This window comes from Astatotilapia calliptera, chromosome 23, assembly GCF_900246225.1.
Source record: "Astatotilapia calliptera chromosome 23, fAstCal1.2, whole genome shotgun sequence".
In the NCBI taxonomy this organism is placed as follows: domain Eukaryota; kingdom Metazoa; phylum Chordata; class Actinopteri; order Cichliformes; family Cichlidae; genus Astatotilapia; species Astatotilapia calliptera.
Window position 1 is genome coordinate 2554165 of NC_039323.1, and position 27794 is coordinate 2581958.

Here is a 27794-nt window from a genome sequence, read left to right on the forward strand (position 1 = left end):
TAAGATGTTTAAGTCATCATCTTTAATGAAATGTTGACTCAGACATGTTAAATACTTTTTTACATGAGCAGATAATGTATACACTTCAAGTTACAACATACAGTAGATCCACAAATGGATGTATTTTACTCCAAGTTCTTCTTACGATACAATATGTGAAGAAAGCCATTAGCCAGTGGTCAGTTACTGAGAGCTTCATTTGACAGAATGGAACAATTTATGTGCCACCTGTAGAGAAGACATACAACAAATAATTCATCAGTGCAAACAAACAACACAGACATTTCATATCACTTAAGTTACTGCTCTTACATGTAGGCCATACAAATGGATAGTTTCTTGTATATGTTGCTCTTATGTTGGCAACTGCCAGATAAAGGTGTGTCATATTGCCATGGTAAGCTAAAGTTAACTTCATGTATGAGGGACTGCAGCTTTGCTTGCAAATGTTGAGTAAAAATGTAATGATGATTATCTCTATGATTTCTGATAAAAATCTCCCTTCAGTCACATTTATCTAAGCCTTCAGGAGATCAAAAATGTCTTCAAGAGTAAAAGCAGTCCTACTTTACACATCATAATACCACTCACTTTCAGGTTTGCACTCATACAGAGCAAAACATGGAGCTCAGTCATAAAACCGAAGGCCAGGTCTATTTATTAGTTTAGTTTATTATCACAATCCAGATTGCTCAATCAACTACAATTGGTTATAGATCAACTTGAAACTGGAGAACAGCAGTTCTTGAGACAGACAGTGGAGGTGGAAACACTGTCTAAAGATTTAAAAATTCCTCCAAGAGCATTCTTAAAGTAACAACAACTTTGGGGGTTGTTATTTATTTTCTATTAAATAATAAGACAGCCTAAGCAGCTATTAGCATTTATTATGATAAAAGAACAGTTTTTACAATTCTAACAAACTTCAAAGTCAAACTTAGGTATGCCCACCTTTATTATTCAACACAGCCTGAACTCTGTTAGGCAAGGTTTTCTATAATTTCTTTAAGTAACTTTTAATAACTCCCAATACTTACTGAAAGGGCTTTGAGAACTACTGCTCAAAATCACTTGAAAGATTCTGACACCCTCACTTTGATTTTTCAGACTCCTGAACACTCAGTGACTGGACTGACACACACACACACACACACACACACACACACACACACACACACACACACACACACACACACACACACACTCTATATCAAGCACTTATCTGCAAAATCTCATACACACATGCCTTTTTTAAGTTACTGTTTGTAAAATGCTCAGTCTTTTAGCACAACCCACTGTCATTGTTGCACTTTTCTATTGCACCGTTTTTGTTTTCTTTATTTTGCAATTTTTGTACACTTGCACTTTATGTAGTCCTCTGTTGATTGTCTGTTATATGTTATACATAGCACCATGGTCTTGGAGGAATGCTGTCTCACTTCACTGTGTACTGTACCACAGCACATGGTTGACGTGACAATAAAGCCACTTGACATCGACTCTTTGAAAACAAAACATAAAGAAACGAGGGACTGAGAACACCTGCTCTTTTGTCAGTGTTTTTCTTTTAGTCTTTCTGTCTGGTACAGCTGCCTAACGGCACACTTACACAGTGGTCTCGAGCATGTAGGAAGTCAAACAGCTCCTCGGTACAGTCCTCCTCCGTTGAAGACCGGGAGCCAACTCTGGTCTCACATTGCTCCAGACGTTCCCAGGTGTGAATGCAGTGTTCTGTCTCCGCACACTTCTGCCGCAGTGATTCAATAGGATCCTGAAGGAGAAAGTTTAACACTCAAAGCAACTGGCTTTCAATAAGAGACACATATGCCAGTGTCAGTGTCCAAATGAGTGCAATGCCATATAGCTGAGGAAAAAAGGAAAGTCCATTTGGAAAGAAAAAAAAATCCATGAAGTGGGTGGTTTGTTTTTGTTTTCTTTTTATATACGGAAAACTGCCACACATTTTTTTCAAATATCAAATGACAAAGTAAATTATCACTTTTTGTTTTTTTAAATTGGTTTTGTTCAGTAAAGACCAAAATAAAACCATCAGTCATAATGGGATATATTAACATACTTTGATTCTGTTAAGGTTATTTAATTAACATACCACCATCTCTTCCTCTTCTTCCTCCTCCTGAAATACACAAGACCAAATTAATAACACCAATAAACCACCACCCTCGAGAAATTGTTATCAATTGCTTTTGTATCGATTCATCTTCACCAGTTAGTCCGTCATTATTATCACTGACTGCGATTTGATTCTACTGCGTTAATTAACCTTTAATCTTATTCTGAACAGAGATGTATAGAGAGGTTGGCTAATGCTAATGTCAACTAAGGATGCATCGTAGTTAGCCTCGGTGTATTAGCCTATAAGCTGAACGTCAAACGTCACTAGCTTACGAAATCGTATCTGTAACAAATACTAAGAACCTCTGGTTCTCCGTTCGTGATCCTTTTCTCCTCGAAAACCATGATCTGGTCTTATCCTTGAATCAGCTAGCTGTCAAATCTCAGATATTGGAGGACACACCAGGTCATACGAGCTAATAAGCTAACGAAGGCAAACACTTCCGGTTGCTTAACTTTCAAAATCAAACTGCTCTTCGATCATTGCCTGAACTTGGAACAGAACTTGGAATCCTTTTTTTTGCTCGATACGCAAACATGCCAAAGTTTCGCCTCGACTCACAGACGTTTTACATTGAAAGTTCCAAGTATTTATTTAAATGACATATGTTTTATTTTGAAGTTAATCATCTACTTCCCCCGAGGGTAGGATATCCGAGTTTTATCAGTTTTAAGATGTGAACGCAAGGTGCACATTACAAAGCCACTTATTTGTTTTTAAACCCATATAACAGATAATGCAATTCATTCATTTGAAACATGAGCCAAATTTTTAATGCACGACGACTTAAAAATTGTTACACTCTATACTACCATCGTGTGTTAGGAAGTGGTACTACATTATGAATTTGGCCACGTTCTTAAAGCCCTTTTTTGAGTACTTTGTTCTTCCTTTGTTCCCTTTAGAGTTTTTTGCTTCAAATGGGTCATCTGAGTTGCTTTCCTGTTTCAACAATATGAAATAGAGTTAGTTTGTTAAATAAGGTGAGAAGAACACCACTGGCTTTCCCAGAACTCTTCTGAAATGAAAGCTTAATGGCAAATACAAACCAAGCAAAGTTCTCATGGAATGGAAACAGGATTTTAGTTTTGGTACATTTAAAAGTCAGCCTTGAAGAAACGCAGATTTGACCATGGTTGGTTGTGAAAACATGTCGTTTTATGATCATGCAAGGCTTTAAAAATCTCACATCTTCCACTCTGTCAAATGGCAAAACTACAAACTCATTTTCAAGATTCCAATGAGCATTTTTTTTTCTGTGTATGTTAGTGTTGCCCCAAAGATAGCAGTTTTAAAGTGGTAAAAATAAGAACTGAAGTATTAAAGTTTGGCTATTTCTTAAATCTAATCAAGCCACCCTCAAGCCAAAAAGATTCTCTACTGTTGAGCAACAATACTTGATTTTAGCAACCTAGATTAAAAATGTTTTTCACATCCTTTTTTCTCCATGAAATAAGGCCAGAGTTCAGAGTAAACTTTATTTGCTTTACCAAGTGATAGTAATACTGAGCTTCGCCCTCACTGCAGTGATAGCACTTGTTGCCTACTCTCAGACTGAGTCATCTGTCTTACAGGAGAAATCGTACCCACGTACAGTGACTGTATTTACAGAATGGATTCAATCATTTCTGTAATTGGAACCTATGTTTCCTGGGATCTCAAGAGTCTGCTGCTCTTCGCTGCAGTTTTCATCATCACTGCAGACTATATTAAGAATCGTCGGCCAGCAGGCTATCCTCCAGGACCCCGGGGTCTTCCAATTATGGGCAACCTATTCACTATAGATCAGAACAGGGCCCATGAGAGTATGACACAGGTACCTGTGAATCTTAAAATTTTACTTATTAACTCATATTTTCATCTCAAGCCTTGTGTGTATCTTCTTTGATAAATCCTTTGCCAGTTAGCAGAGAGATATGGAAATGTGTACAGTCTACGGATGGGACAGGAACGGATGGTGGTTTTAAACGGGTTTGATATTCTGAAAGAAGCTCTAGTGACGCAGGGAGACAGCCTGGCGGACCGCCCGGACCTTCCTTTACAGATTGATAGAGCACACAGACTAGGTAAGGGTACTAAAGATCAACACAGATACAAAGTTTGATAGTTTAAACTTTTAAGGTTTTTGGCCTTACCCAGAACCAGTTGTATTATTCTGGTTTGCCCAAAGACTCTCGGTTTGGTTGCTTCAAATTTAACTTTAAGAAAGGAGTTAGGGATAAGAATAGAGAAGTGGTTATATAGTCCTAAAACACAACCTTCTTTTTTATAGTTGAGAAGTTTGCTGTCCCTGCTCTTTTTCTGATCAGGTGTCATTGCCAGTAGTGGAAACCTCTGGAAGCAGCAGAGACGCTTTGCACTTTCGACCCTTAGACAGTTTGGATTTGGCAAGAAGTCACTTGAATCTGTGGTCCTGGATGAATTTACATATTGTGCAAAAAACATCAGAAGCTATAAAGGTACGTGCTTATTTCACGGTAAGACTTTTAGAATGAACAGATTCACATAAATTTACATAAAAGTTTCTCTTCTATTCTGGAGGTAAGCCATTCGATCCACACCTCATCCTTAACAATGCTGTCTCCAACATCATCTGCTCCCTGGTGTTTGGCCATCGCTTTGAGTACAGTGAAGAGAAGTTCATTAAAATGATGCAACTGTTTGATAAAGGATTCCAGATTGAAGGCTCCATTTGGGGACAGGTACAGCATTTAAATATACTGATCACATCCTAAATTCACGGGCCACAGCTCTGCCATTTATTCCTTACAGGAATGTTTTTTTTAAATGTCAGTGAATGATCTTTTTCAACACAGGTATGTAAAGTTTATTAATATTAAGTCTCCTCACTACTAGAAGCATACGTACTGAAGTGTCTGACGCAGTAAAAGAAAAATAGTCACCTTTTAGGCGAGAAAAGAGGTGATAACAAACAGGAAATTAACACTGAGCAGTGACATGCAGAGTAGGAGAGAATATCCAAACTGTATAGATGAAGCTATAGAGGTTTTATATTGATGGACACATTTTTACACTAGCAATAAAGAAAAACACTTTAAAAAAAACACACACACACACAAAGACAAACGATTCCCCCAATCAGAACTTTATCTTTTAGGTTTTGTACTCAGCAAAATCACTGACAGCAATGCTCAAATCCAAAGTCATGATGCTATATTCATCCTGGAGTCTTGTCTCTTCCTCTTTCTTTTGACCACCACTGTTTTATTTTGCTTGGTAAGCATGATTAGAAATCCCGCAACACTGTTGCCAAAAACCAAATTGTTACTTAGTTAACAGCTTAGCACACATTTTCCACAAAAGGTTAGAAAGAACAAGTAATCTTTTTCCCAGCATGTCTCTCCACCATCAGAACTTTAAGAAAAAACATGTATTTTATTCAGAAACCTATAAAATGATTGAGTTTGAGTTTGCAGTTAATATTCAATTCATAAGAAAAATGTATAGCATACAAAATTTTGGGACCTTTGGATCACAAAGTGGAAATATGACTTAATAAAACTCTTATAATATGTCCACTTTTTTGGCTGCCCCTCCCTGAGTCTGGTTCTGTATTATTAACCAAACTTTTGACTGGTGCTGTACGTTCCAGTAGTTTATTTAGACTGAGGCATGGCATTTGCACTAACGTGAATGTATTGTTCCAATCTGTTTCCGTTTGTAGATCTACAATGCATTTCCTGTCCTGATGAGACGTTTACCAGGTCCACATCAGAGTGTCGGGCAGATGTGGAATGAAGTGAAGGATTTCATACGAGTAGAGCTAAATGAGCACAAGAAGACCTGGGATCCCTCAGAAACACGTGACTACATTGATTGTTACCTCAGTGAGATTCAAATGGTAGGAGATTAGGCTTAATTTGCCATTATAAATTGCCATGTAATTCAGGTAACACTGCCAATAAAGGCACTTTTTAAAATCATTTCCAATGTTTTAAAATGTGTGTTTGCATGTATTTTCAGAATAAGGGGCAGGACGACAACACTTTTGATGAGGAAAATCTGGTTATTTGTGTTTTGGATCTTTTTGTGGCTGGATCTGAAACCACATCCACCACCCTGCGCTGGGCTTTCCTCTACATGACCAAAATATCCTGAGATTCAGGGTAAGAGTATTGACCAGGCCTGGAAAGCTCTCTGTTTTTATTAAATAATCTGGACATGTGTGGCACTAAAGGAACATTCGGGTCATAATTTAAGTGTAAACTTTACTATTTCCAGGTTATACTCAGCTTTTTAGATGTATAATGTATTGTGCAATGGTGCACAAATCTCTTTAATAATCAGCGCTGTTGCACTACGCTGTAAATTTCATTGCTACACAGTCCCAAAGGTCATTGCTCAAACCAATTTTCAGTAAAAGACAAACATGGTTTATGTCATATTTCATTTTGTGTGTTTTATTTACCATTATTCCAATTGCCAGGGAGTTATAGTAATTCCCAATTTGACATCTGTGCTGTTTGACAAGAAAGAGTGGGAGACGCCTCACACCTTCAATCCAAATCACTTTCTGAATGAGGAGTGCAAGTTTGTGAAACGAGCAGCTTTTCTGCCTTTCTCTCTTGGTAAGGAACGACTCTGTAGATATTTTATTAATGTCTGTGCAAGATTTTTCAGCAGCCTCTTTAAGTATACACTGTGCTGTTGAAGAGATGATTAGTGAAGGACAAAAAGGGATCGTAGGTCCTTCTATAAAATCGGCAACTAATCTGTGCACAGTCATCCAAAGGAAATCTAGGACTAATGTCAGTGTCTTGTCTCAGGTAAGCGGGTGTGTCTTGGAGAGAACCTGGCCAAGATGGAGCTTTTCCTCTTCTTCACCTCCTTCATGCAGCACTTCACATTCTCCATGCCTGCCGGGGTGAAGCCTGATATGGACTACCGCTTTGGGCTCACTCTGACACCGAAGAATTATGAAATCTGCGTAACCCCACGTCATTAGAAACTGCCAGCACTTGTGATCTTATTACCAGTTCAAGGTTTAAGGAAAAAAATGACAAGATTAATAGTATCACAGGCTGGGTCTCCGACCCAGCGCTCTGAGTTCTTTTTGTATTTTTCTCATTTTTGATATGTGATTAGGTTTTGTGTTATTTCCTATTTGCCTTTAGTTTGGGCAGTTATTGGTTATTGTTCCTGGGTTTTCTATGTTTTGGGGTTTTGTATTATTCATCACGTATTAGGTCTGTTAAGTTTGTGTTGTCATGTTTAGTTTTAGTTTTTCCTGTTTTATTCTGACAGTGTCATGTGTTCTTTGTTCATTGTATTTAGCTTTCCTCTCCTGGTCCTGTCATTAGGTTTATGTCAGTCAGCTGTTCCCCCATGTGTCTCCACTTCCCCTGATCACCTCTTGTATGTATTTAAGCCCTTTGTTTTCTGCATGCCATTGTCGGGTCGTCTGTTTATCTCACCACAGTTACAGTCTTAGCCTTAGCCTGTTAGTTTCCACCACAGTTATAGTTTTTGGTCTTAGTACCTCTTAGTGTTTTGTTTCTTAGTGTTTTGACAGTTTGCTTTGGTTTCCTGGTTTTTCCTTGCCGTTATCATTAAAGGATCACTTTTCCGTTAAAACCTTACTACTACTCCTCGTCATCTGCTTTTGGGTCCTGTTTCCACACACATCGGCGCACCCCGCCGTGACAGTACGACCCGACCAGTATGGACCCAGCAGACTCAGCTCTCACCGAGTGTCTGGAGGAGACGGCTCGGATCCAAGCGATCCTCAACCGCATCTTCACAGCACCCGATTTGAAGAGCAAGCTTGTGATGGTAAACATTGCTGAAGCTATTATGAAGAGGGATCCCCGCCTCCTCCAGCTCCCGGACTCACCTGCCATAGTTGATGCCTTTACGAGGATAAAGGAGATGCTGCAGGCCCAGGTACTGTCGAGTCATGTAATGGCTTCCAGCACCTACCAGTCACAACAACCCCACAACCAGTCGTCTCCACTGCTGCCTCTAGAACCTGAGTGTGTCCGTGTCGGTTCGCTGAGATTCGCCGCAGCGTCACCACCTCTCAGCTCACCAGTTTCCACGCCCTCATCACAGTCTCGCCATACTCCTGCCACGGTCCAGCGCGAGGAAGCGCTGGACACCATTGATTTGGATCACGACGAGCGTCAGTCGATATTCTGCGCTCTATTGGAGGAGGAGCTCCGGTGGAAGCCATGGCTCATTCCGGAGCACGAGCCCTCTTTCCGGGGTACTCGACTGGCTCTCGGGGGACCTCGGAGTTACCAGGGACTTCCACCCATTGCTCCGCCGTCTTCCACTCACAAGAAAAAGCGGCGTGCGCGCCACCGACGCTCCGCACCACGAACGCAAGTGAGTGACTATATTTTGGCTCCTCATGTTTTTTCTCAGGAGATTATCGAAACTGACACTGCCTTTCCAGTTCATGAGCCCGGCTATGATGAGACTGTTTGCACGGAGGTGCAGCTTGTACAGCCTTTTTCAGTGTCAGCTGGAGGGCCCGAGGAGCCTGTCCGGCCTCACGTTTCGTCTGCTGGAGGTTCGGGAGAACCCTGCCAGCTTCATGCTTCGTCTGCTGGAGGTTCGGGAGAACCCAGCCAGCTTCATGTTTCGTCTGCTGGAGGTTCAGGAGAACCCAGCCAGCTTCATGTTTCGTCTGCTTTAGGTTCGGGAGAACCCAGCCAGCTTCATGTTTCGTCTGCTGGAGGTTCGGGAGAACCCAGCCAGCTTCATGTTTCGTCTGCTGGAGGTTCGGGAGAACCCAGCCAGCTTCATGTTTCGTCTGCTGGAGGTTCGGGAGAACCCAGCCAGCTTCATGCTTCGTCTGCTGGAGGTTCGGGAGAACCCAGCCAGCTTCATGTTTCGTCTGCTGGAGGTTCGGGAGAACCCAGCCAGCTTCATGTTTCGTCTGCTGGAGGTTCGGGAGAACCCAGCCAGCTTCATGTTTCGTCTGCTGGAGGTTCAGGAGAACCGCACCAGCCTCATGCCTCGTCAGTTGGAGGGCCCGAGGAGCCCGTCCAGCCTCACGCCACGTCAGCTGGAGGGCCCGAGGAGCCCGTCCAGCCTCACGCCACGTCAGCTGGAGGGGCCGAGGAGCCCGTCCAGCCTCACGCCTCGTCAGCTGGAGGGCCCGAGGAGCCAGTCCAGCCTCACGCCTCGTCAGCTGGAGGGCCCGAGGAGCCCGTCTGGCCACCTTCTGCTTCACCACCTGTGGCTGCAGCGCCACCTCCTGCGGCTCCCGTGCCGCCGCCTGCAGGACCACCACCTGCTGCGCTACTGCTTGCTGCTTCTGCGCCTCAGCCTGAGGACGACGCCTCGCCTGGTTCTGCCACACCTCAGTCTGAGAACTCATACAAATTCATTTCACCCACTATAGACTGTGTGTTGCTGCAACTTACACAGCCTCCTGCCACGTCAGCTGGGGGGCCCGAGGAGCCCGTCCAGCCACCACCTGCGGCTGCCTCACTGTCACCTGGTTCTGCTTCTGCTACGCCTGGTCCAGCCTCTGCTTCTGCTACGCCTGGCCCAGCCTCATCCGAGTCTTCATCAGACTCTGCTTCTGCTACACCTGGTCCAGCCTCTGCTTCTGCTACGCCTGGTCCGGCTTCAGCCTGTGCTTCGCCTGGTCCAGCCTCAGCTTCTGCTACGCCTGGTCCAGCTTCAGCCTGTGCTTCTGCTTCGCCTGGTCCAGCTTCAGCCTATGCTTCGCCTGGTCCAGCTTCAGCCTATGCTTCGCCTGGTCCAGCTTCGGCTTCGGCTTCTGCTTCGCCTGGTCCAGCTTCAGCCTGTGCTTCGCCTGGTCCAGCCTCAGCTTCTGCTACGCCTGGTCCAGCTTCTGCCTCTGCTCCTGCTTCGCCTGGTCCAGCTTCTGCCTCTGCTTCGCCATCGTCAGGTCCAGCATCGGCCTCTGTTCCTGCTTCGCCCTCGCCTGGTCCGGATTCGGCTTCGGCTTCTGCTTCGCCCTCGCCTGGTCCAGCTTTGGCCTCGGCTTCTGCTTCGCCCTCGCCTGGTCCAGCTTCGGCCTCTGCTTCTGCTTCGCCCTCGCCTGGTCCAGCTTCGGCCTCTGTTTCTGTGTCGGCCTCGCTTGGTCCCGCGGCTGTGTTGCCGCCGCCCAAGCCACGTTTTGCCCCTCGGAATCGCCGGCCGTTTTCCGGGCCGTCAGCTGGACTTCGATGCCGTCGGGGTCGGCCCCCTGAACTGATGAACTGTGACCTGCTGTGCTCTCGACCTCCGTGTCGGCCCCCGAAACTTTGACCTGTGACCTGCTGTGCTCTTGGCCTCCGGGTCGGCCCCCTGAGCTTTTGATCTCTGGCCTGCTGTGCTCTGCTGTGCTCCCGAACTTTTGGACTCTATTTTGTTTTGCTGTCGACCCCCTGGAATGTCCTCCTGAAGCTGGGTCTCGGACTCTTGTGCCCTTGTTGTTTTTGACCTGTGTGCTTCTGGTGCTTTGTTTTTGGTTTTGTTTCTGGCCCTCCTTCCTGGTCCCCCTCCGCCCGCCCTGGGTGGGTTGTTGTGGTTTTGTTTTTGTTTTCTGATTGTTTTCGGGCGTCTGGAATCCGCCCTTAAGGGGGGGGCTCTGTCACAGGCTGGGTCTCTGACCCAGCGCTCTGAGTTCTTTTTGTATTTTTCTCATTTTTGATATGTTAGTAGTTTTGGTGTTATTTCTTATTTGCCTTTAGTTTGGGCAGTTATTGGTTATTGTTCCTGGGTTTTCTATGTTTTGGGGTTTTGTATTATTCATCACGTATTAGGTCTGTTAAGTTTGTGTTGTCATGTTTAGTTTTAGTTTTTCCTGTTTTATTCTGACAGTGTCATGTGTTCTTTGTTCATTGTATTTAGCTTTCCTCTCCTGGTCCTGTCATTAGGTTTATGTCAGTCAGCTGTTCCCCCATGTGTCTCCACTTCCCCTGATCACCTCTTGTATGTATTTAAGCCCTTTGTTTTCTGCATGCCATTGTCGGGTCGTCTGTTTATCTCACCAGAGTTACAGTTATAGTCTTAGCCTGTTAGTTTCCACCACAGTTATAGTTATAGTTTTTGGTCTTAGTACCTCTTAGTGTTTTGTTTCTTAGTGTTTTGACAGTTTGCTTTGGTTTCCTGGTTTTTCCTTGCCGTTATCATTAAAGGATCACTTTTCCGTTAAAACCTTACTACTCCTCGTCGTCATCTGCTTTTGGGTCCTGTTTCCACACACATCGGCGCACCCCGCCGTGACAAATAGTTGATCACATGTTTTGATTTGAATTTCACTACACACCAGTGAAATTTCTCTTGCCTCTTTAACAATAAGTGCATTATTACCTTTAGTTATTACTGTTAGTTACATCTGAAGGACAAATCTATCAATCAAATTAACCACTCGAACAGTCAGAGACAGTAAAATTCCTATTGCAAAATAAACACCTAGACTTCAGCTCAAACACTATTTTAAGTGCGACATGAATGGAGAGTTTTTGTCTTTCATGAATGGTCTAAGGAGCTTGGAAAGAAAAGCGTCTGGACTTCGTTAAGTTGCTTGAAGATGTTTCACCTCTCATCTGAGAAGCTTCTTCAACTCTAGGATCAAATGGTGGAGAGTCCCAGATTTAACCCCTGTAGGAGTGGCCCCCCAGGCAGGACTGGACTGGGACAAAAAAATCAGCCTGGGCATTTTGACGATAGACCAGCCCACCAGGTATTATAGGAAAAGCCATAAAGCCTATGAAAACAAATGCTGGTGTGACAGTGTTGTACACTATCTTGTTGGTGTATATGTATCTAAAAAACTTAAACCTACACCATCCTCCCAATTCTGGTATTTTAAACAGTACCTACCGGAAATATCAAACAACCTGATCAATAATTACATATACCTAACTAGCAGGGTTGCCAACTCCCAGCAAAAAAATAGGGAACCACCCCCCATCCTCCGCCTCATGATGCTTAATCGACGTAATCAACTTTCATCTTTTGCCAGGGTAAAACAAATGCACAGAAACCAATTATTTTTCTACAGTAATTAAATAGATTCAACATCTTTCTTCAACAGAATTGCAGACTGCACACATGGTACCTCCTCAAAGGAAAAAGTACTATAGCTTACTAGGGTATATTAGACTTAATGTTGACTAAATACAATAATGGATTTCTATACATTTTACATCAGATGATCACTTTGGTTGTAAGATTCAGATAATTATTTAATAAAAGCGAGAGATTTTAAATAATAATAAGAAAGAAAAGTATTTCCTTGTGCCCCCCTCTCCCTGTTAATGCCCTACCTGCACCCCTGGCAAAACTTTGCTAGACCCGCCCCTGTACAGTTACCAGCTGTCAGCTACGTAGAAAAGGATCCTGGTGTTATTTGTCTCTCAGAAACAGTTCATAACTTCCCTTCAACTCATTCATGTCACCTAAAAGGTAAACCTGTTTCTCCATCACCTATTCAGCTCTGATGATTCAGTAAGGACATCTCCTGGTTTCATCTTCATGTTTCCCTCTCACCAAACCGATATCATGACCAGCCCCTTTACGGCTGTGGATCCAGCAAACATCAGCTGATACTAGAAAGTAATGTTAAATAAATTCTAACAACAGCTGATCAAGCTTAAACGTGCTGCTGTTGTTTAGCACGACGTCCGCTGGTTTCTTCTTTCTGGTGCAAAGTGGGCGATAAACAAACAAGAGAGACGGGACTTACTACAGAAAAGCCAATCAGCTGATCATTGATCAGTTTCATGATTGAAGTAGCAACAGGAGAGGGAGGGGGAGAAAATGAGAGAAGAACAGGCAGCAGTGCAGTGTAAAGATGCAGAATAACTCCAGCTTTGTGTCTTTTTTTTCATTCTAGCTGAAGTTTGGGGCAAATTGCGTTCCTTTACACCTAAATACGGAACTTTAAAGTTCAACATTATCGGCTGTAATTGTTCCAGCCCAGAGTCAATCATGACCAATTGACCAATCCACCTTTCATTGTTTATAACGTTACAAAAAAACAAACAAACAAAAAAACGTCGGCCCATAAAAACGAAAAATCACCATCAGGCATACCGGTATGCCTGATGGTGATTTTGCCGGTATGCCTGATGGCCAGTCCAGCTATGCCCCCAGGGATCTCAAAACTGGATTATAGATGTCAGACAGTTGGTGTCGTAAGTCACCGCCTCTGTTCAAAGGTGGTCGCTCACAGTGGACATAGATGGGGGCAGGGACATCTCAGTAGGTAGGGTGGTGACCCCATGATCGGAAGGTTTAGGGTTCAAATCCATTCAACGGCAACCCTGAGGTACCTCTGAGCAAGGTACCGACCTTATATACTGCTCCCCGGGCGCCCAGTGGCTGCCCACTGCTTCACTGAGTGAATGGGTTAAATGCAGAGAGGAATTTCCCCAGGGGGGACCAATAAAGTATACATCATCATCATTAGATGGCTTCTTTCACTCCTCTTTCAAACCATCTTCTCTGTCCAAAATGTGAACAGTGGCATCCTTGAAAGAGTGACCTTTGTCCTTTAGATGCAGATGGACAGCCGAGTCTTGTCCTGTGGAGGTGGCTCTTCTATGTTGTGCCATGCGTTTATGAAGTGGCTGTTTGGTTTCTCCAATGTAGAGGTCTGAGCATTCCTCGCTAAACTCTACAGCATACACTACATTGTTAAGTTAAGAATGGCCATCTTTGAACAGAGGTGGTATTGTGCAAGTCTGGTGAGGAACTTTGTCGCATGGAGTCACACAAACCACCTGCAACTCAACACCTCAAAGACTAAGGAACTGGTTGTGGACTTCGGGAGGTCTAGAGCAGGTCCACTGCCGGTTCAGATAGAGGGGGAGGAGGTGGAGGTGGTCAACAAGTACAAGTACCTCGGGCTGTGGATGGACAATAAACTGGACTGGTCATGCAACACAGAGCACCTGTATAAAAAAGCCCAAAGCCGACTGTACTTCCTCAGGAGGCTGAGGTCTTTTAACATCTGCAGGAAGCTCCTGAGGATGTTTTACCAGTCGGTGGTTGCTGGAGTACTTTTCTATGCTGTGGTGTGCTGGGGGAGCAGCACAGCAAAGAAGGACTCATCCAGGCTGGAGAAACTGATCAGGAGGGCTAGCTCTGTGGTCGGCATGAAGCTGGACACTCTGGTGACAGTGGCAGAGAAAAGGACATTAAAGAAGCTGATGGACATTATGGACAATGCTAGGCATCCTCTGCACATGGCCATTAACAACCAGAAGAGTCTGTTCAGTGACAGGTTGCTTCTCCCCAAGACAAGAACTAACAGACTTAAAAACTCCTTTGTCCCACACGCCATCAGACTGTTTAACTCCTCTCTGGAGGGGAGAGGGAGGGGAGACAGGAGGACAAAGGAGGGGGGAACAACTAAGCTGTAGTGCCTCTTCACCTCACTGTGCAATACCTTTTGTGCAATACTTTTGTAAATAGTCAACAGTGCAATAGACCTCAATACTTTAAATGTGCAATTCACTTGTATTTTTATTTTTTATTCCTATTTATTCTATTTATCCCCTTCGTATATTTTATTTATATTGTCTCTGTATTATATGTGTGTGTGTGTGTGTGTGTGTGTGTGTGTGTGTGTGTGTGTGTGTGTGTGTGTGTGTGTGTGTGTGTGTGTGTGTGTGTATATATATATAATATTCTGTAACTCTGTAACTTCTGTCGGTGCTGTGCTTTTTTGGAAATCGAATTTCCCAGAGGAACCCACCCGAGGGATTAATAAAGTTCTATCTAATCTAATCTAATCTAGGTTAGTGCAAGTCTGCCGTTAGGTTTTGTACTCACGGTTGCCTTTTGTATGCGTGTTTCCTCAGGAGGAATTGTGGCGACCAGGAGGCAGCACACGGACAGTACACAGGGAACGGAGACAGAGCATGGGATAAGGGAGAAGACACGGAACGGGAGTCGGGATCGCACGGGGGATTTATTGTTGTTTGGATTTTCACCCCTGTAAATAAACGCACTGCCTTTAGCGTCAAGTCCTGCATTTTGGGTCCTCATTTCTCACATCCCCACGGTCTGCCAGCCAGACCGTGACAGAACGATCCAGCCAACCACCATGGACCCAGCAAACTCAGGAGTTGCCACGGAGGAGAGATCGCTCGCGCAGCTATGGGATTATTGCCGGAGCGTAGTCCAGGCCGTAGATCCACACAGGAGACACATACAGGTAGTGTTCCTTGACCATCACCTCACATCCACTACCTTCACCACGAACATTCTGGACATTAACAAACTTAGGCACCTGGTCACTAGGTTAAGGGAGAGCTCGAGTTTTGAACTATTTGGCTTGGGTGGTCCGAGCAGGGACAGTTTGGCCGCTCTCCTAGAGACTCTAGCCGCTTGGTTTTTCCACGCGTCGGCGGAGGGCTTTCCCGTCGATGCTCGCGGCACAATCGTTTGATCCACCGTTACGGAAGGCATGCCGCACTCTCTACCATCATCCCATTACGCCTCAACCCACTCCTGCGGTTTCAGCCCGGTCAGCTGGCAACGGACCAACAGCGCTCATCACCACAGTGAGTAAACCCGACTCATTTGTGTCTATTAATCATGTCATTGAAAATCAAAACCCAGATGAACAGCAGAAGACAGTTTCCATACACCCGGCCCCGCCTTCACGGAGGAGAAGGCGTCCTCGCAAGCAGCGTTCAACTACATCCACACTCACTCCTGTACTGGTCGAAGACTCAGGACCAGCGGCTCTGGACGCCACAGTGAGTAAAATGGACTCTGCCGGTGCTATAAATTCCCTTCCTGTAAACATGAAAATAGAAACTGTTTGCTGTACCTCCAAAGACTCAGAAAATATTCCCTCTGAGACTGTAAGCTGGGAGCTAGGGAGTTCCGAGCATACAGACCCGAATGACTTTTTGGCTCAGTCTGGCCGCATGGAGACTGAGGTTCTCCCCAGGGCTTCCCCAGAGACCGAACTGGAGGTCTCAGTTGCCTCTGGACCCCTGGAATTTGTTGAGCCGGCTGTAACATTTTCATCCTCTCCACCCTTCATAACAGCCATCTCACCCTCACTTCAGCCTGCTGCCCAGCTGGTAGCTCAGTCTCACAGCTGTATTTGTTTCCTGGGATTTCAATAGTCTGCTGCACTTGACGTTGGAGTCTTGGATTTCTGTTCTTAGCTGAGTGGAATGGCACATGGTGTGGTCTTCTACTACTGTAGCCGATCCACTTCAAGGTTCACCATGCTGTGTGTTCACAGATGCTCTTCTGCATACCTTGCTTGTCATTAGTTGCCTTCTGCCTACAATTCAAAACCTGTACAATGCCAGGACCATGTGGTGGGTAAGAAATACTGGAGATGAACCTTTCACCATGGACATAAACTCCCCTGTACCAGGAGCTGTAGCCCATCAGGACCAGTACCCCTGGAAATAAGAACTGAATATGTGAGTGTGTGTGATATAACCATAACACACACTTAAACGTATTTACTCCAGATTTAAAAAGTTTGCTCACTGGATTCATTGCACTGAGCTGTGTACTTTGCACATTATGTTCACAGATTTTGCACATCTGTCCTTCCTAGTTTATAATGTTTATGTACCCTACTCTTCTAAATATTTCGGTTTGTATATATACAGTTGTGTGAAAAAGAACATTTTCACAGAATTTGCTGCAGACCTGTGAAAAACTAAGCGTAACCTATCATTCAGGAACTTGTAGAACCATCTTTAGCAGTAGTAACTAATTAACATCTGAGAAATCATTTACAGTGTTTAGTTCACTGAGGTTGGCAGGCATTTGTTTATACACAGAATTCTTAAGTCCTGTGCATAAACACAGCATTTCACGCATTTACTTTTTCAACCATTCTGTTGTAGATTTGCTGCTGTGGTTGGGATCACTGTCCTGTTTCATAGGTCTTACTTACAGAATGCCTTACTTTGGTATGTTTGAGGAGTTCTTGGTAGACCCAGGGACTGTGACGTGCCCAGGTCCAGTGGCTAAATCATGTCCTCTCTACTACTGTGTTTGAAGGTTGATATTTTCTCTTTTTGGAACATTGTCTAAAAATAGACTTAAATAACCTTTACTATCCATTGTGATACACAGTTTGAACTTCAGTAGGTCATCTTGACAGTGTCAGTGCCCCTGAATGCACTGATATTTGCATCAACAAGGACTTGAAGAAAAGGTGTACGTAGTGGTTAGAGAAAGAAACTATTTGCCAGAAAATGTCAGGTTGGAATACCCAAAAAAGACTCAGTGGATTAAAGGTGGCACTATCTATGTAGGTTTCTATTGAAAACACACAATTTGTCTCAAATGCCCCAAATAACTCATTTGCCTGTTGGTCCCCTGGAGATCTAACAGGACCTAACTAAGCCTTCTTCTCAGATTTTGGAGACGTTATGCAATCAAAAGGCACTGGGCAATAGGCTAGCGAAGGCACACACTAGACTTCCAGTTGCTTTACTTTCAAAATTAAACTTCAGTTCGTTACCTTTGTCGACTCATTGCCTGGGGAAAGGTGAACATACGTATTGCAAATTTTAAACAGAGTGCACGTTTAACATATTATTTAGAGGCCACCTCGAATCCAAGCGGATTATTTGGTGGCAACACAATTTGGGATCCTTTTTATACTTCAGAGGCAGGACACAAAATGCTCGATAAGCAAAACATTTCACTTCGACTCACAGATCAAAGCTCCAACTGTTTTATTTAAACGACCTGTATTTTATTTTGAAGTCAATCCTCTACTCCCCCCGAGGGTCGGATTTCCGAGTTGGGACGGCGTCTCGTTATCCAGACGGTGTTTATGAGTTTCAAGTTAGATTAACGTGAAAGCAACGTCGACGTTACAAAGACACTGTATTTTAATACCCATCGTTTAAACTCTGTGTTGATGTTTAAAATTGCTTTATCTCACTTTTAATCAGTCCGGGTCGCTCTTTATGGACAACAACGAATTTTGCATATTATCCTAACATAACAGATCGTGCAATCGATTCATTTGCAACATTAATCAAAATGTTAATGCATTGCTATTTGGAACTTTACTTTTAATACTCTATGCTACCACCTTGTGCTGAAAAGTGTTGCAACATTAAGGAAAATGAATTTGGCCATGTTCTTAAAGCCACTGTTTTTGTACTTGTCCTACTTTTGTTCGCTTTTGTTCCCACCACTAACACATGACCCTACGCTGTGTTCACTGCATCATTCCATGTTTGGCACTGATCACCAACTGCACTCATGTATATATCTAACAAATTTCCCACGTGTGGGACTAATAAAGGTTATCTTATCTTATCTATCTACTTAGCACTTTTAATTCTTATTTTTATTTTAATGTCTATTTTAGCGTAATTTATGACAGTATGTTTGCACTGAAGCACCGCCGCAATTTCCTAATGTTGTAAACCTGCTCAACATTTGGCAATAAAACCCTTTCTGATTCTGATTTAGAGCAAAAATCTCACATCTTCCACTCTGTCAAATGGCAAAACTACAAACTCATCTTCAAGATTCTAATGAGCAGTTTTTTTTTCTGTGTATGTTAGTGTTGCCCCAAAGATAGTGGTTTAAAAGTGTTTTTTTTTTTATTCATTTTCATCTCTATTTCTTAAATCTAATCAAGCCACCCTCAAGCCAAAAAGATTCTCTACTGTTGAGCAACAATACTTGATTTTAGCATCCTAGATTAAAAATGTTTTTCACATTTTTTTTTCCCATGAAATGAGGCCAGAGTTCAGAGTAAACTTTATTTGCTTTGCCAAGTGATAGTAATACTGAGCTTTGCCCTCACTGCAGTGATAGCACTTGTTGCCTACTCTCAGACTGAGTCATCTGTCTTACAGGAGAAATCGTACCCACGTACAGTGACTGTATTTACAGAATGGATTCAATCATTTCTGTAATTGGAACCTATGTTTCCTGGGATCTCAAGAGTCTGCTGCTCTTCGCTGCAGTTTTCATCATCACTGCAGACTATATTAAGAATCGTCGGCCAGCAGGCTATCCTCCAGGACCCCGGGGTCTTCCAATTATGGGCAACCTATTCACTATAGATCAGAACAGAGCCCATGAGAGTATGACACAGGTACCTGTGAATCTTAAAATTTTACTTATTAACTCATATTTTCATCTCAAGCCTTGTGTGCAGTGTTGGGGAGTAACGGAATACATGTACCGCCGTTACGTATTTAAAATACAAAATATGAGTAACTGTATTCCGTTACAGGTACCGTTTAAAAAGGTGGTATTCAGAATACAGTTACTTTGTTGAAATAAATGGATTACACTGCGGTACTTTCCTGTTTCATTTTGTCGCGGGTCAGGACTGTTTGGGTTTTGTTTGACAGCTACGTTCTGTTGTTCCAGGCGGCAGCGTTACAGTTGTTACAGGGCGACGCTCTCTCTCTCTGCGACTGTGTGTTTCCTGGGTGAGAGAGCGCCTTTTCGTTGTTGTTGTTGTTGTTGTGCTAAGCTAACAGGCAGAATGCTACAAGCATAGCTCTAAAGAATGTAGCATCATGGGCAGTGTAGTCCGTGCTGCAGGGAGAATGGACTGCCATACACGTTATGGGTCTGTGAGCGCGAGGAGGGAGAAAAAGGGGAGTGGAAAGGTACGAGTTGTCATCGAGCAAAACCGGGAGCTGGAAGCATGTAAATATAATAATAACCACTTCAGCCAAGAAGAGAGCCTGACGAGCCCAGTTGTAAGTAAGCTATTAAGACTCGACTGTACACCGTGTTCGTGTTTTCCTCCGAAAACAATAAGTTCCGTTGGAGCAGTCTTTCAACGCCTCTCTCTGTCTTTCGCAAGAAAAGTTGACCCACACAACAAAGTAAAGCTATTTTTCGGCTACGAGCCGACAGGGACCCCGCCGTATTAGTCAGAGGTCCCTTTACTACAGTTCGGAGTCGCGGACCTTCAGTAATAGTAATAAATCACACGGCAATAGTAGGGGAGACCGGGGATAGTTGTAACATTTTTGACATTTCTGTCTGTAAATTGGAGCTCGTTTAAGGTAGTGGATTCAAAATGTAATGCAAAGTATTTACATGTCTCTGCTATTAAATAGTGCAGCTATTTTCTCTGCAGCACAATTACCCATTGCATGGTATGGCCTCAAACACAAAGAGTGAAATGTTACAATTAACCCCATAGTCTGGGTTAGTTGTAACATATCCTGGGGTGAAATGTAACACAATGAAATAAGGGTACTGACAAAATATTAACATGTAATCTTTGTTTATTCAACACATGAATGCACTTAGAGCCATTTATGTAGCTGTGTGTGTGTGACAGAATGCAGACATCTAGCTTTTGAACATATTCCAACCCCCCAAAAAAGACAAATTATGGAATTTTCTGCAACTGAATATTTCATTAATTTTGGTTGGTCTTCCTTGAGTTTGGCCTCATTGGCTCAGTGGGCATTATAACCTACAACTCTTGCACCAATTTTAAACATAACAATGAAGCTGAAAAAATGTAGTTGTTCACCAGCATCGCAATTCCATTACTTTTTATCCTGGCTTACCTTGGTGTGGTTTGCAAAGTGCTTCAGAAAGATGAGGAAATCTGTTTCTTGCACCCATCCTGACTTATTTCCACTACCAGTACTTCCTACTGGTCCATCTCTGACACAGTGGTCTGCATAATGTATGTGTGGGGAACACAAACAGTGAAGTAATTGTGTTGCCAATGGCATTAACCGCATATACAAAAGCGGTCAGTGAACCTCTCTCTGCTGATGTCGTTGCCCCAACTTGTTTAATATAAGTTAAAGTAATAGTGTGGTAAGTTGCAACATCTGCATTATTGTTACAACTAACCCAGACTGTTGCTGTTACAACTGACCCAGACTCCTATAGCCATGAACTAGCTAACATTACAGCCAACGGCTAAAGCATTAGCACTAAAGACCTGCGCAGAATATATCCCCATAGACATACAAATAACATAATTTAAATTTGATGAGTTTAACTGCAAAGCAGATAATGCTATTAAACATTGAAATAAAGTAGAAAAACTTACTTTTTGGCATACAAATTACTTTTTTTCATGTTAAATTGTCTGTGTTTGACAAAATGTGCTGATTTTTCACATGTGATAGCAGAACTGAATTGGGCATCATTTGAAACTTAGCCCTGATTGGAGAAATTGGAAGTGTTACAACTGACCCACGTTACAACTATCCCCGGTCTCCCCTACATTCACGTTGTTGTAAAAAGCATGATAATATATTAAGTAATCCAAAGTATTCAGAATACGTTACTGTCATTGAGTAACGTAACGGAATACGTTACAGAATACATTTTGGGGCATGTATTCTGTATTCTGTAATGGAATACATTTTAAAAGTAACCTTCCCAACACTGCTTGTGTGTATCTTCTTTGATAAATCCTTTACCAGTTAGCAGAGAGATATGGAAATGTGTACAGTCTACGGATGGGACAGGAACGGATGGTGGTTTTAAACGGGTTTGATATTCTGAAAGAAGCTCTAGTGACGCAGGGAGACAGCCTGGCGGACCGCCCGGACCTTCCTTTACAGACTGATATAGCACATGGACTAGGTAAGACTACTATAGATCAAAACAGACCCAAAGCTTGAAAGCTCAAAGTTTTAAGGTTCTTTTTTGTTTGCTTTCCCCTCTCTATTTCTGGTCAGGTGTCATTACCAGTAGTGGAAACCTCTGGAAGCAGCAGAGACGCTTTGTACTTTCGACCCTTAGACAGTTTGGATTTGGCAAGAAGTCACTTGAATCTGTGGTCCTGGATGAATTTACATATTGTGCAAAAAACATCAGAAGCTATAAAGGTACGTGCTTATTACACAGTGAGATTTTATAATGAACAAATTCACAGTTTACATAAAAGTTTCTTGTCTATTCTGGAGGTAAGCCATTCGATCCACACCTTATTCTCAACAATGCTGTCTCCAACATCATCTGCTCCCTGGTGTTCGGCCATCGCTTTGAGTACGGTGAAGAGAAGTTCATTAAAATGATGCAACTGTTTGACAAAGCGCTCCAGATTGAAGGCTCCATTTGGGGACAGGTACAGCATTTAAATATACTGATCACATCCTAAATTCATGTGCCGCAACTGTGAAATGTATTCGTTACTGTGATACAATTTATAGTAAGGTCAGTGAATGATGTTTTTTTGACACAGGTATGTAAAGTTTATTAATAATGAACTCTCACTACTTGAAGATTATGTAAGTGTCTGTCATAATTAAGACCAGTCACCATAGAGAGGTGTGGAGGTAACTGTAGATGGTTTATGTTAATGGACAATTGGACAAACAAAACAAAACATGCGATGAAGTCACAATGCTTTCCAAGAGCGTATGGGATCAAAATAAAGGCAGAGTCTGGAGATATTCTGATCATCTTCTAGACATATTACACACACATATTACAGTACGAGTGAATGTTTTTGACATATAAGTTGTAACAGTGTTTCAGTCATTTACAAAAACACAAAGACAAACGATTTTCCCAATCAGAACTTCACCTTATGGGCTTTATATTCAGCAAAATCATTGACAGCAATGATCAAAGTCATAATCCTGCAGACTTCTCTCCTGTTTCCCTTGAGCACTGTTTTACTTTGCTTGGTAAATATCATTTAAAATGCCACTGCGCCAACAAACCAATATATATCGTACTTGCCAAAAACCAAATTGCTTCATAGTTAACAGCTTAGGGCACATTTTCCACTTGGTACCCTGTCAGAATCTACACAGAATCTACAGAATCTACAGATATCAGGCTCTTGTAGAGCAAAATTGAATATTTTGGTCTAAATAACCCAAAATGTGATGTCCACATAGGTGGACACCAGGTCCTAGGAGGTTAAAGGTGAAATGTAGACGTCAAATCAAAAGTAGTTTAATGGCCAGTTATACCCTGGACCCCAGAGGGTTAAACCTTTTTTTTTTTTTAAGTAACGCAATAGTTGCTTTTCAAGTAATTAATTACTTTTAGAATCTTGTAACTCAGTTACTTTTTTGAAGTAGTAACTAGTAACTATAATCAATTACTTTTTCAAAGTAACTTGCCCAACACTGGACATAAACAGGTTGCTTTAGTTTAGACCCCCAACCGGTTACGGTAGATGGCTGCCCCTCCCTGAGCCTCCTTCTGTAGTATTAACCAAACTTTTGACTGGTTCTGTCTGTCTGGTTTTCAGACAGTTTATTTAGACTGAGGCATGGCATTTGCACTAACGTGAATGTATTGTTCCAATCTGTTTCTGTTTGTAGCTCTACAATGCATTTCCTGTCCTGATGAGACGTTTACCAGGTCCACATCAGAGTGTCAAGCAGATGTGGAATGAAGTGAAGGATTTCATACGAGTAGAGCTAAATGAGCACAAGAAGACCTGGGATCCCTCAGAAACACGTGACTACATTGATTGTTACCTCAGTGAGATTCAAATGGTAGGAGATTAGACTTAATTTGCCATCATAACTTGCCATATATTTCCGGTAACACTGCCAATAAAGGCACTTTTTTAAATCATTTCCAATGTTTTAAAATGTGTGTTTGCATGTATTTTCAGAATAAGGGGCAGGACGACAACACTTTTGATGAGGAAAATCTGGTTATTTGTGTTTTGGATCTTTTTGTGGCTGGATCTGAAACCACATCCACCACCCTGCGCTGGGCTTTCCTCTACATGGCAAAATATCCTGAGATTCAGGGTAAGAGTATTGACCAGGCCTGGAAAGCTCTCTGTTTTTATTAAATAATCTGGACATGTGTGGCACTAAAGGAACATTCGGGTCATAATTTAAGTGTAAACTTTACTATTTCCAGGTTATACTCAGCTTTTTAGATGTATAATGTATTGTGCAATGGTGCACAAATCTTTTTAATAATCAGCGCTGTTGCACTACGCTGTAAATTTCATTGCTGAAATACTGTTTTCTTTTGTCTTTTGCACAGAAAAGGTACAGGCTGAGATAGACAGAGAGATTGGAGAGTCCAGACAGCCTTCAATGGAGGACCGTGCAAACCTGCCTTACACTGATGCTGTTATCCATGAGATCCAGAGGATTGGAAACATAGCTCCTCTTGGCGTGCCGCATGTCACCAACAGAGATGTCGAGCTGGGGGGCTACACAGTCCCAAAGGTCATTGCTCAAACCAATTTTCAGTAAAAGACAAACATGGTTTATGTCATATTTCATTTTGTGTGTTTTATTTACCATTATTCCAATTGCCAGGGAGTTATAGTAATTCCCAATTTGACATCTGTGCTGTTTGACAAGAAAGAGTGGGAGACGCCTCACACCTTCAATCCAAATCACTTTCTGAATGAGGAGTGCAAGTTTGTGAAACGAGCAGCTTTTCTGCCTTTCTCTCTTGGTAAGGAACGACTCTGTAGATATTTTATTAATGTCTGTGCAAGATTTTTCAGCAGCCTCTCCAAACATGCACTGTAAAATGTGCTGTTTAAGAGATGGCTGGTGAAGGACAAAAAGAGATCCTAAGTAATTCTATTGAATCAGTAACTAATCTGTGCACAGTCATCCAAAGGAAATCTAGGACTACTGTCAGTGTCTTGTCTCAGGTAAGCGGGTGTGTCTTGGAGAGAACCTGGCCAAGATGGAGCTTTTCCTCTTCTTCACCTCCTTCATGCAGCACTTCACATTCTCCATGCCTGCCGGGGTGAAGCCTGATATGGACTACCGCTTTGGGCTCACTCTGACACCGAAGAATTATGAAATCTGCGTAACCCCACGTCATTAGAAACTCTGATATAGTTCAGAGTTTAGAGAATATGACAAGTTTAATAGTTGATTGCATATTTTGATCTGAATTTCACTACGCACCAGTGAAATTTCTCTGCTTTCTTTAATAATAAGTGCATTATTTCCTTTAGTTGTTTTTGTTAGTTACATCAACGTCATTGTCTCCATACAGTCCTTGGTTTTGGTCCATTTTTTCATGTCAGTCCTTTTTTAGGGATGAGTACCGGTTCTGACATAAACGGTAGTAACCAGACCGAAAAGCAGCGCACATTTCGGCGCTTTATTCCGGTGCTTTTTTTTTACTGAGATGTCATACACTTTGGATTCTAGCCAATCATTTTACCTTTGCAATCGTAGTAGGCGGGCCCAGGTACGTACGTTCTTTTAGAGCAGAGCTACAGATTAAAAATGCCCAAGGCGAAGCAGTCAAAGTCTGGCTGTACTTCACAGCAAAAGATGCAAACTCAGCAGCAACAAGTGCTTTAAGCTGATATTGTGATACTGTCAAAGGAGGTAACACCTCGAATCTGATGAAACACCTGGCGACGCATAGCGGGGGTTTTTTAAAGCCAAGAAATGCACCGTATTTGATAGCTTGCTGCAAGCCCTCACACCGAGCACATCTACTGCGGGTGTGGTGCCTGTTATCAGACCTGGAGTTAGCAACATCCCCCAAGAACCCGAAGAGGAGAGTCCTGGCCCCTAGCCCTGCCAGTGTAGCAGAAATGATGAGGATGATGATGCAGCAGCAGCCGTTCTTCTCTGCGTGAGTAGCTTAATGTTGTTCGTGTGTAATTTACATTGAGTGGGCTAACCACGTTATTACATTAATGCATGTAAGGTGAACTAGCAAACACCGTCGTAGTTACATGCGGCTGTCTTCTTGTTTGATGGCAGATACTCCCTTCACCCTGGCCAAAAAGGCTAAAATGACCAAAGAAAAAGAGGGAAACAGCTGAACATGAGAGGGTTTTGGACAAAGTTTGTGTTTTTCATTCTTTAAGCACTGGTTCGAGCACTGTTTAAGCACCGGCACCGTTTCAAAAGTACCGGTTTGGTACTGGTATCGGATAAAACCTAAATGATACCCATCCCTATCCTTTTTTCTTTACCTTTTTCTTTTTGATGGACTTTTATTATGCAGCTAAAGAGAGGACAAACAGGTAGATTGGGTGTCCTTTAATGGCCTAAAAGCAAAACCAGAAAACAAAAAGTATAAAAATTAAATAGGAACCAAATTGGTAGCTAAATACGGCAGCATGCACAGTGGTTAGCTGCATGTTCTCAGAGTCTTTGTGTGGGTTCTGTCCAGGAGCTCCTGCTTCCTCTCACAGTCCAAAAACATGCAATTAGTGGGGTTAGGTGAACTGGTGATTCTAAATTGTCCATAGGTTTTCAAGACTCTGTCAAACAGTCTGTGTGCATCACTACTGTCGTACATACTGTAGTTCCTAAGTTATATTAAAATGGAAATTTTACTCACTGCGTGATAGGAGTGTTGTTTATTCCTCCAATAAAATTCTGCTTACTTGACCTAGATGAGATGTAGTATTTACTTTGACTTGCTGTATTTGTTGTATAGATTCAGTATTTTCTGTAATCAGATCCTGTCTTTCCTGGGATTTCAGTAGTCTGCTGCTCTTTAATACAGTTGTCCTTGTCATAGCAGACTACATCTAACACATAAAACTACATACAGCACACACTTGCATTTAATTTTGGTGAGCCCATGGAAGTTGGAGTCTTGGTTTTCTGTTCTTAACTACTACTGTAGCCGATCCACTTCAAGGTTCACCATGCTGTGTGTTCACAGATGCTCTTCTGCATACCTTGCTTGTCATTAGTTGCCTTCTGCCTACAATTCAAAACCTGTACAACGCCAGGACCATGTGGTGGGTAAGAAGTACTAGAGATGAACCTTTCACCATGGACATAAACTCCTCTGTACCAGGAGCTGTAGCCCATCAGGACCAGTACCCCTGGAAATGAGAACAGAATGTTTGAAAGTGTGATATTACTATAACACTGAGCTGTGTACTTTGCACATTATGTTCACAGACTTTGCACAACTGTTCTTCCTAGTTTATAATGTTTATGTATTTTTGTACCCTACTCTTCTAAATATTTCGGTTTGTATATATACAGTTGTGTGAAAAAGAACATTTTCAGTGAATTTGCTGCAGACCTGTGAAAAACTAAGCGTAACCTATCATTCAGGAACTTGTAGAACCATCTTTAGCAGCAGTAACATAGTCATTTTATCTGAGGAATCATTTCTTATATATAATTTACAGTGTTTAAAGTTGGAAGGCCTTTGTTTATGCACAGGTTTCTTAAGTCCTGTGCATAAACACAGCGTTTCATGCATTTACTTTTTCAAACATTCTGTCGTAGATTTGCTGCTGTGGTCAGGATCACTGTCCTGTTTTCAAACCCAGCTTCAGCCAAGCTTTACCTGTTGAGCAGAATTCCTTACTTTGGTATACAGAGGAGTTTATGGTATGGTCCTTTCTTTAAAGACAGTTTGCCTTGATATCTGGTCATCTGTGCAGTCATCATTATACCTCTTCAGATCTCTGGTTCTCCTGCTCTCTGGTAATATTTGCTATGCCCCTAAAGCGTCATATCTTTTAGAGCTCATTAACTGGTCAGAGACCAATAAAGTTAAATTATTGTGAAGTTAAGCAATAATTGTGGTTTGATAGAACTGTAGGCTGGATGCAGTTATTGTTTCCAGGATCATCTTGGAGAAGGACTTTGTAGGAGAATATATTTTGCATTGTGAAGATTGAACTTCTTCCATCAGGGGCAGGTGTGTTGTATTCATTAGTACACTTTTTTATTTGCCTGTCTAAGACTGGGGGTAGATTTTCATCTATATTACACAGTAACAAGAAATCCAGGTCATTAAAGATATAACTGCAATTAATAAT

The 27794-nt window shown here is 42.4% G+C and overlaps 1 protein-coding gene and 1 pseudogene across 1 annotated transcript; one reads left to right on the top strand and one right to left on the bottom strand.

The window, feature by feature from the left end:
- Nucleotides 1-2703, bottom strand: LOC113016813 (cytochrome b-c1 complex subunit 6, mitochondrial-like). Its single transcript, XM_026159954.1, has 4 exons — nt 2440-2703; nt 2111-2137; nt 1610-1771; nt 1-228 (listed from the first exon to the last, which is right to left on the bottom strand). The coding sequence occupies exons 1-4, from the start codon at nt 2479-2481 to the stop codon at nt 196-198; spliced, it is 264 nt and encodes an 87-aa protein (XP_026015739.1). The 5' UTR covers nt 2482-2703; the 3' UTR covers nt 1-195.
- A 971-nt stretch (nt 2704-3674) lies between these two features.
- On the top strand, nt 3675-25128 carry LOC113016814 (cytochrome P450 2J6-like; annotated as a pseudogene).
- Nucleotides 25129-27794: the final 2666 nt, after the last annotated feature.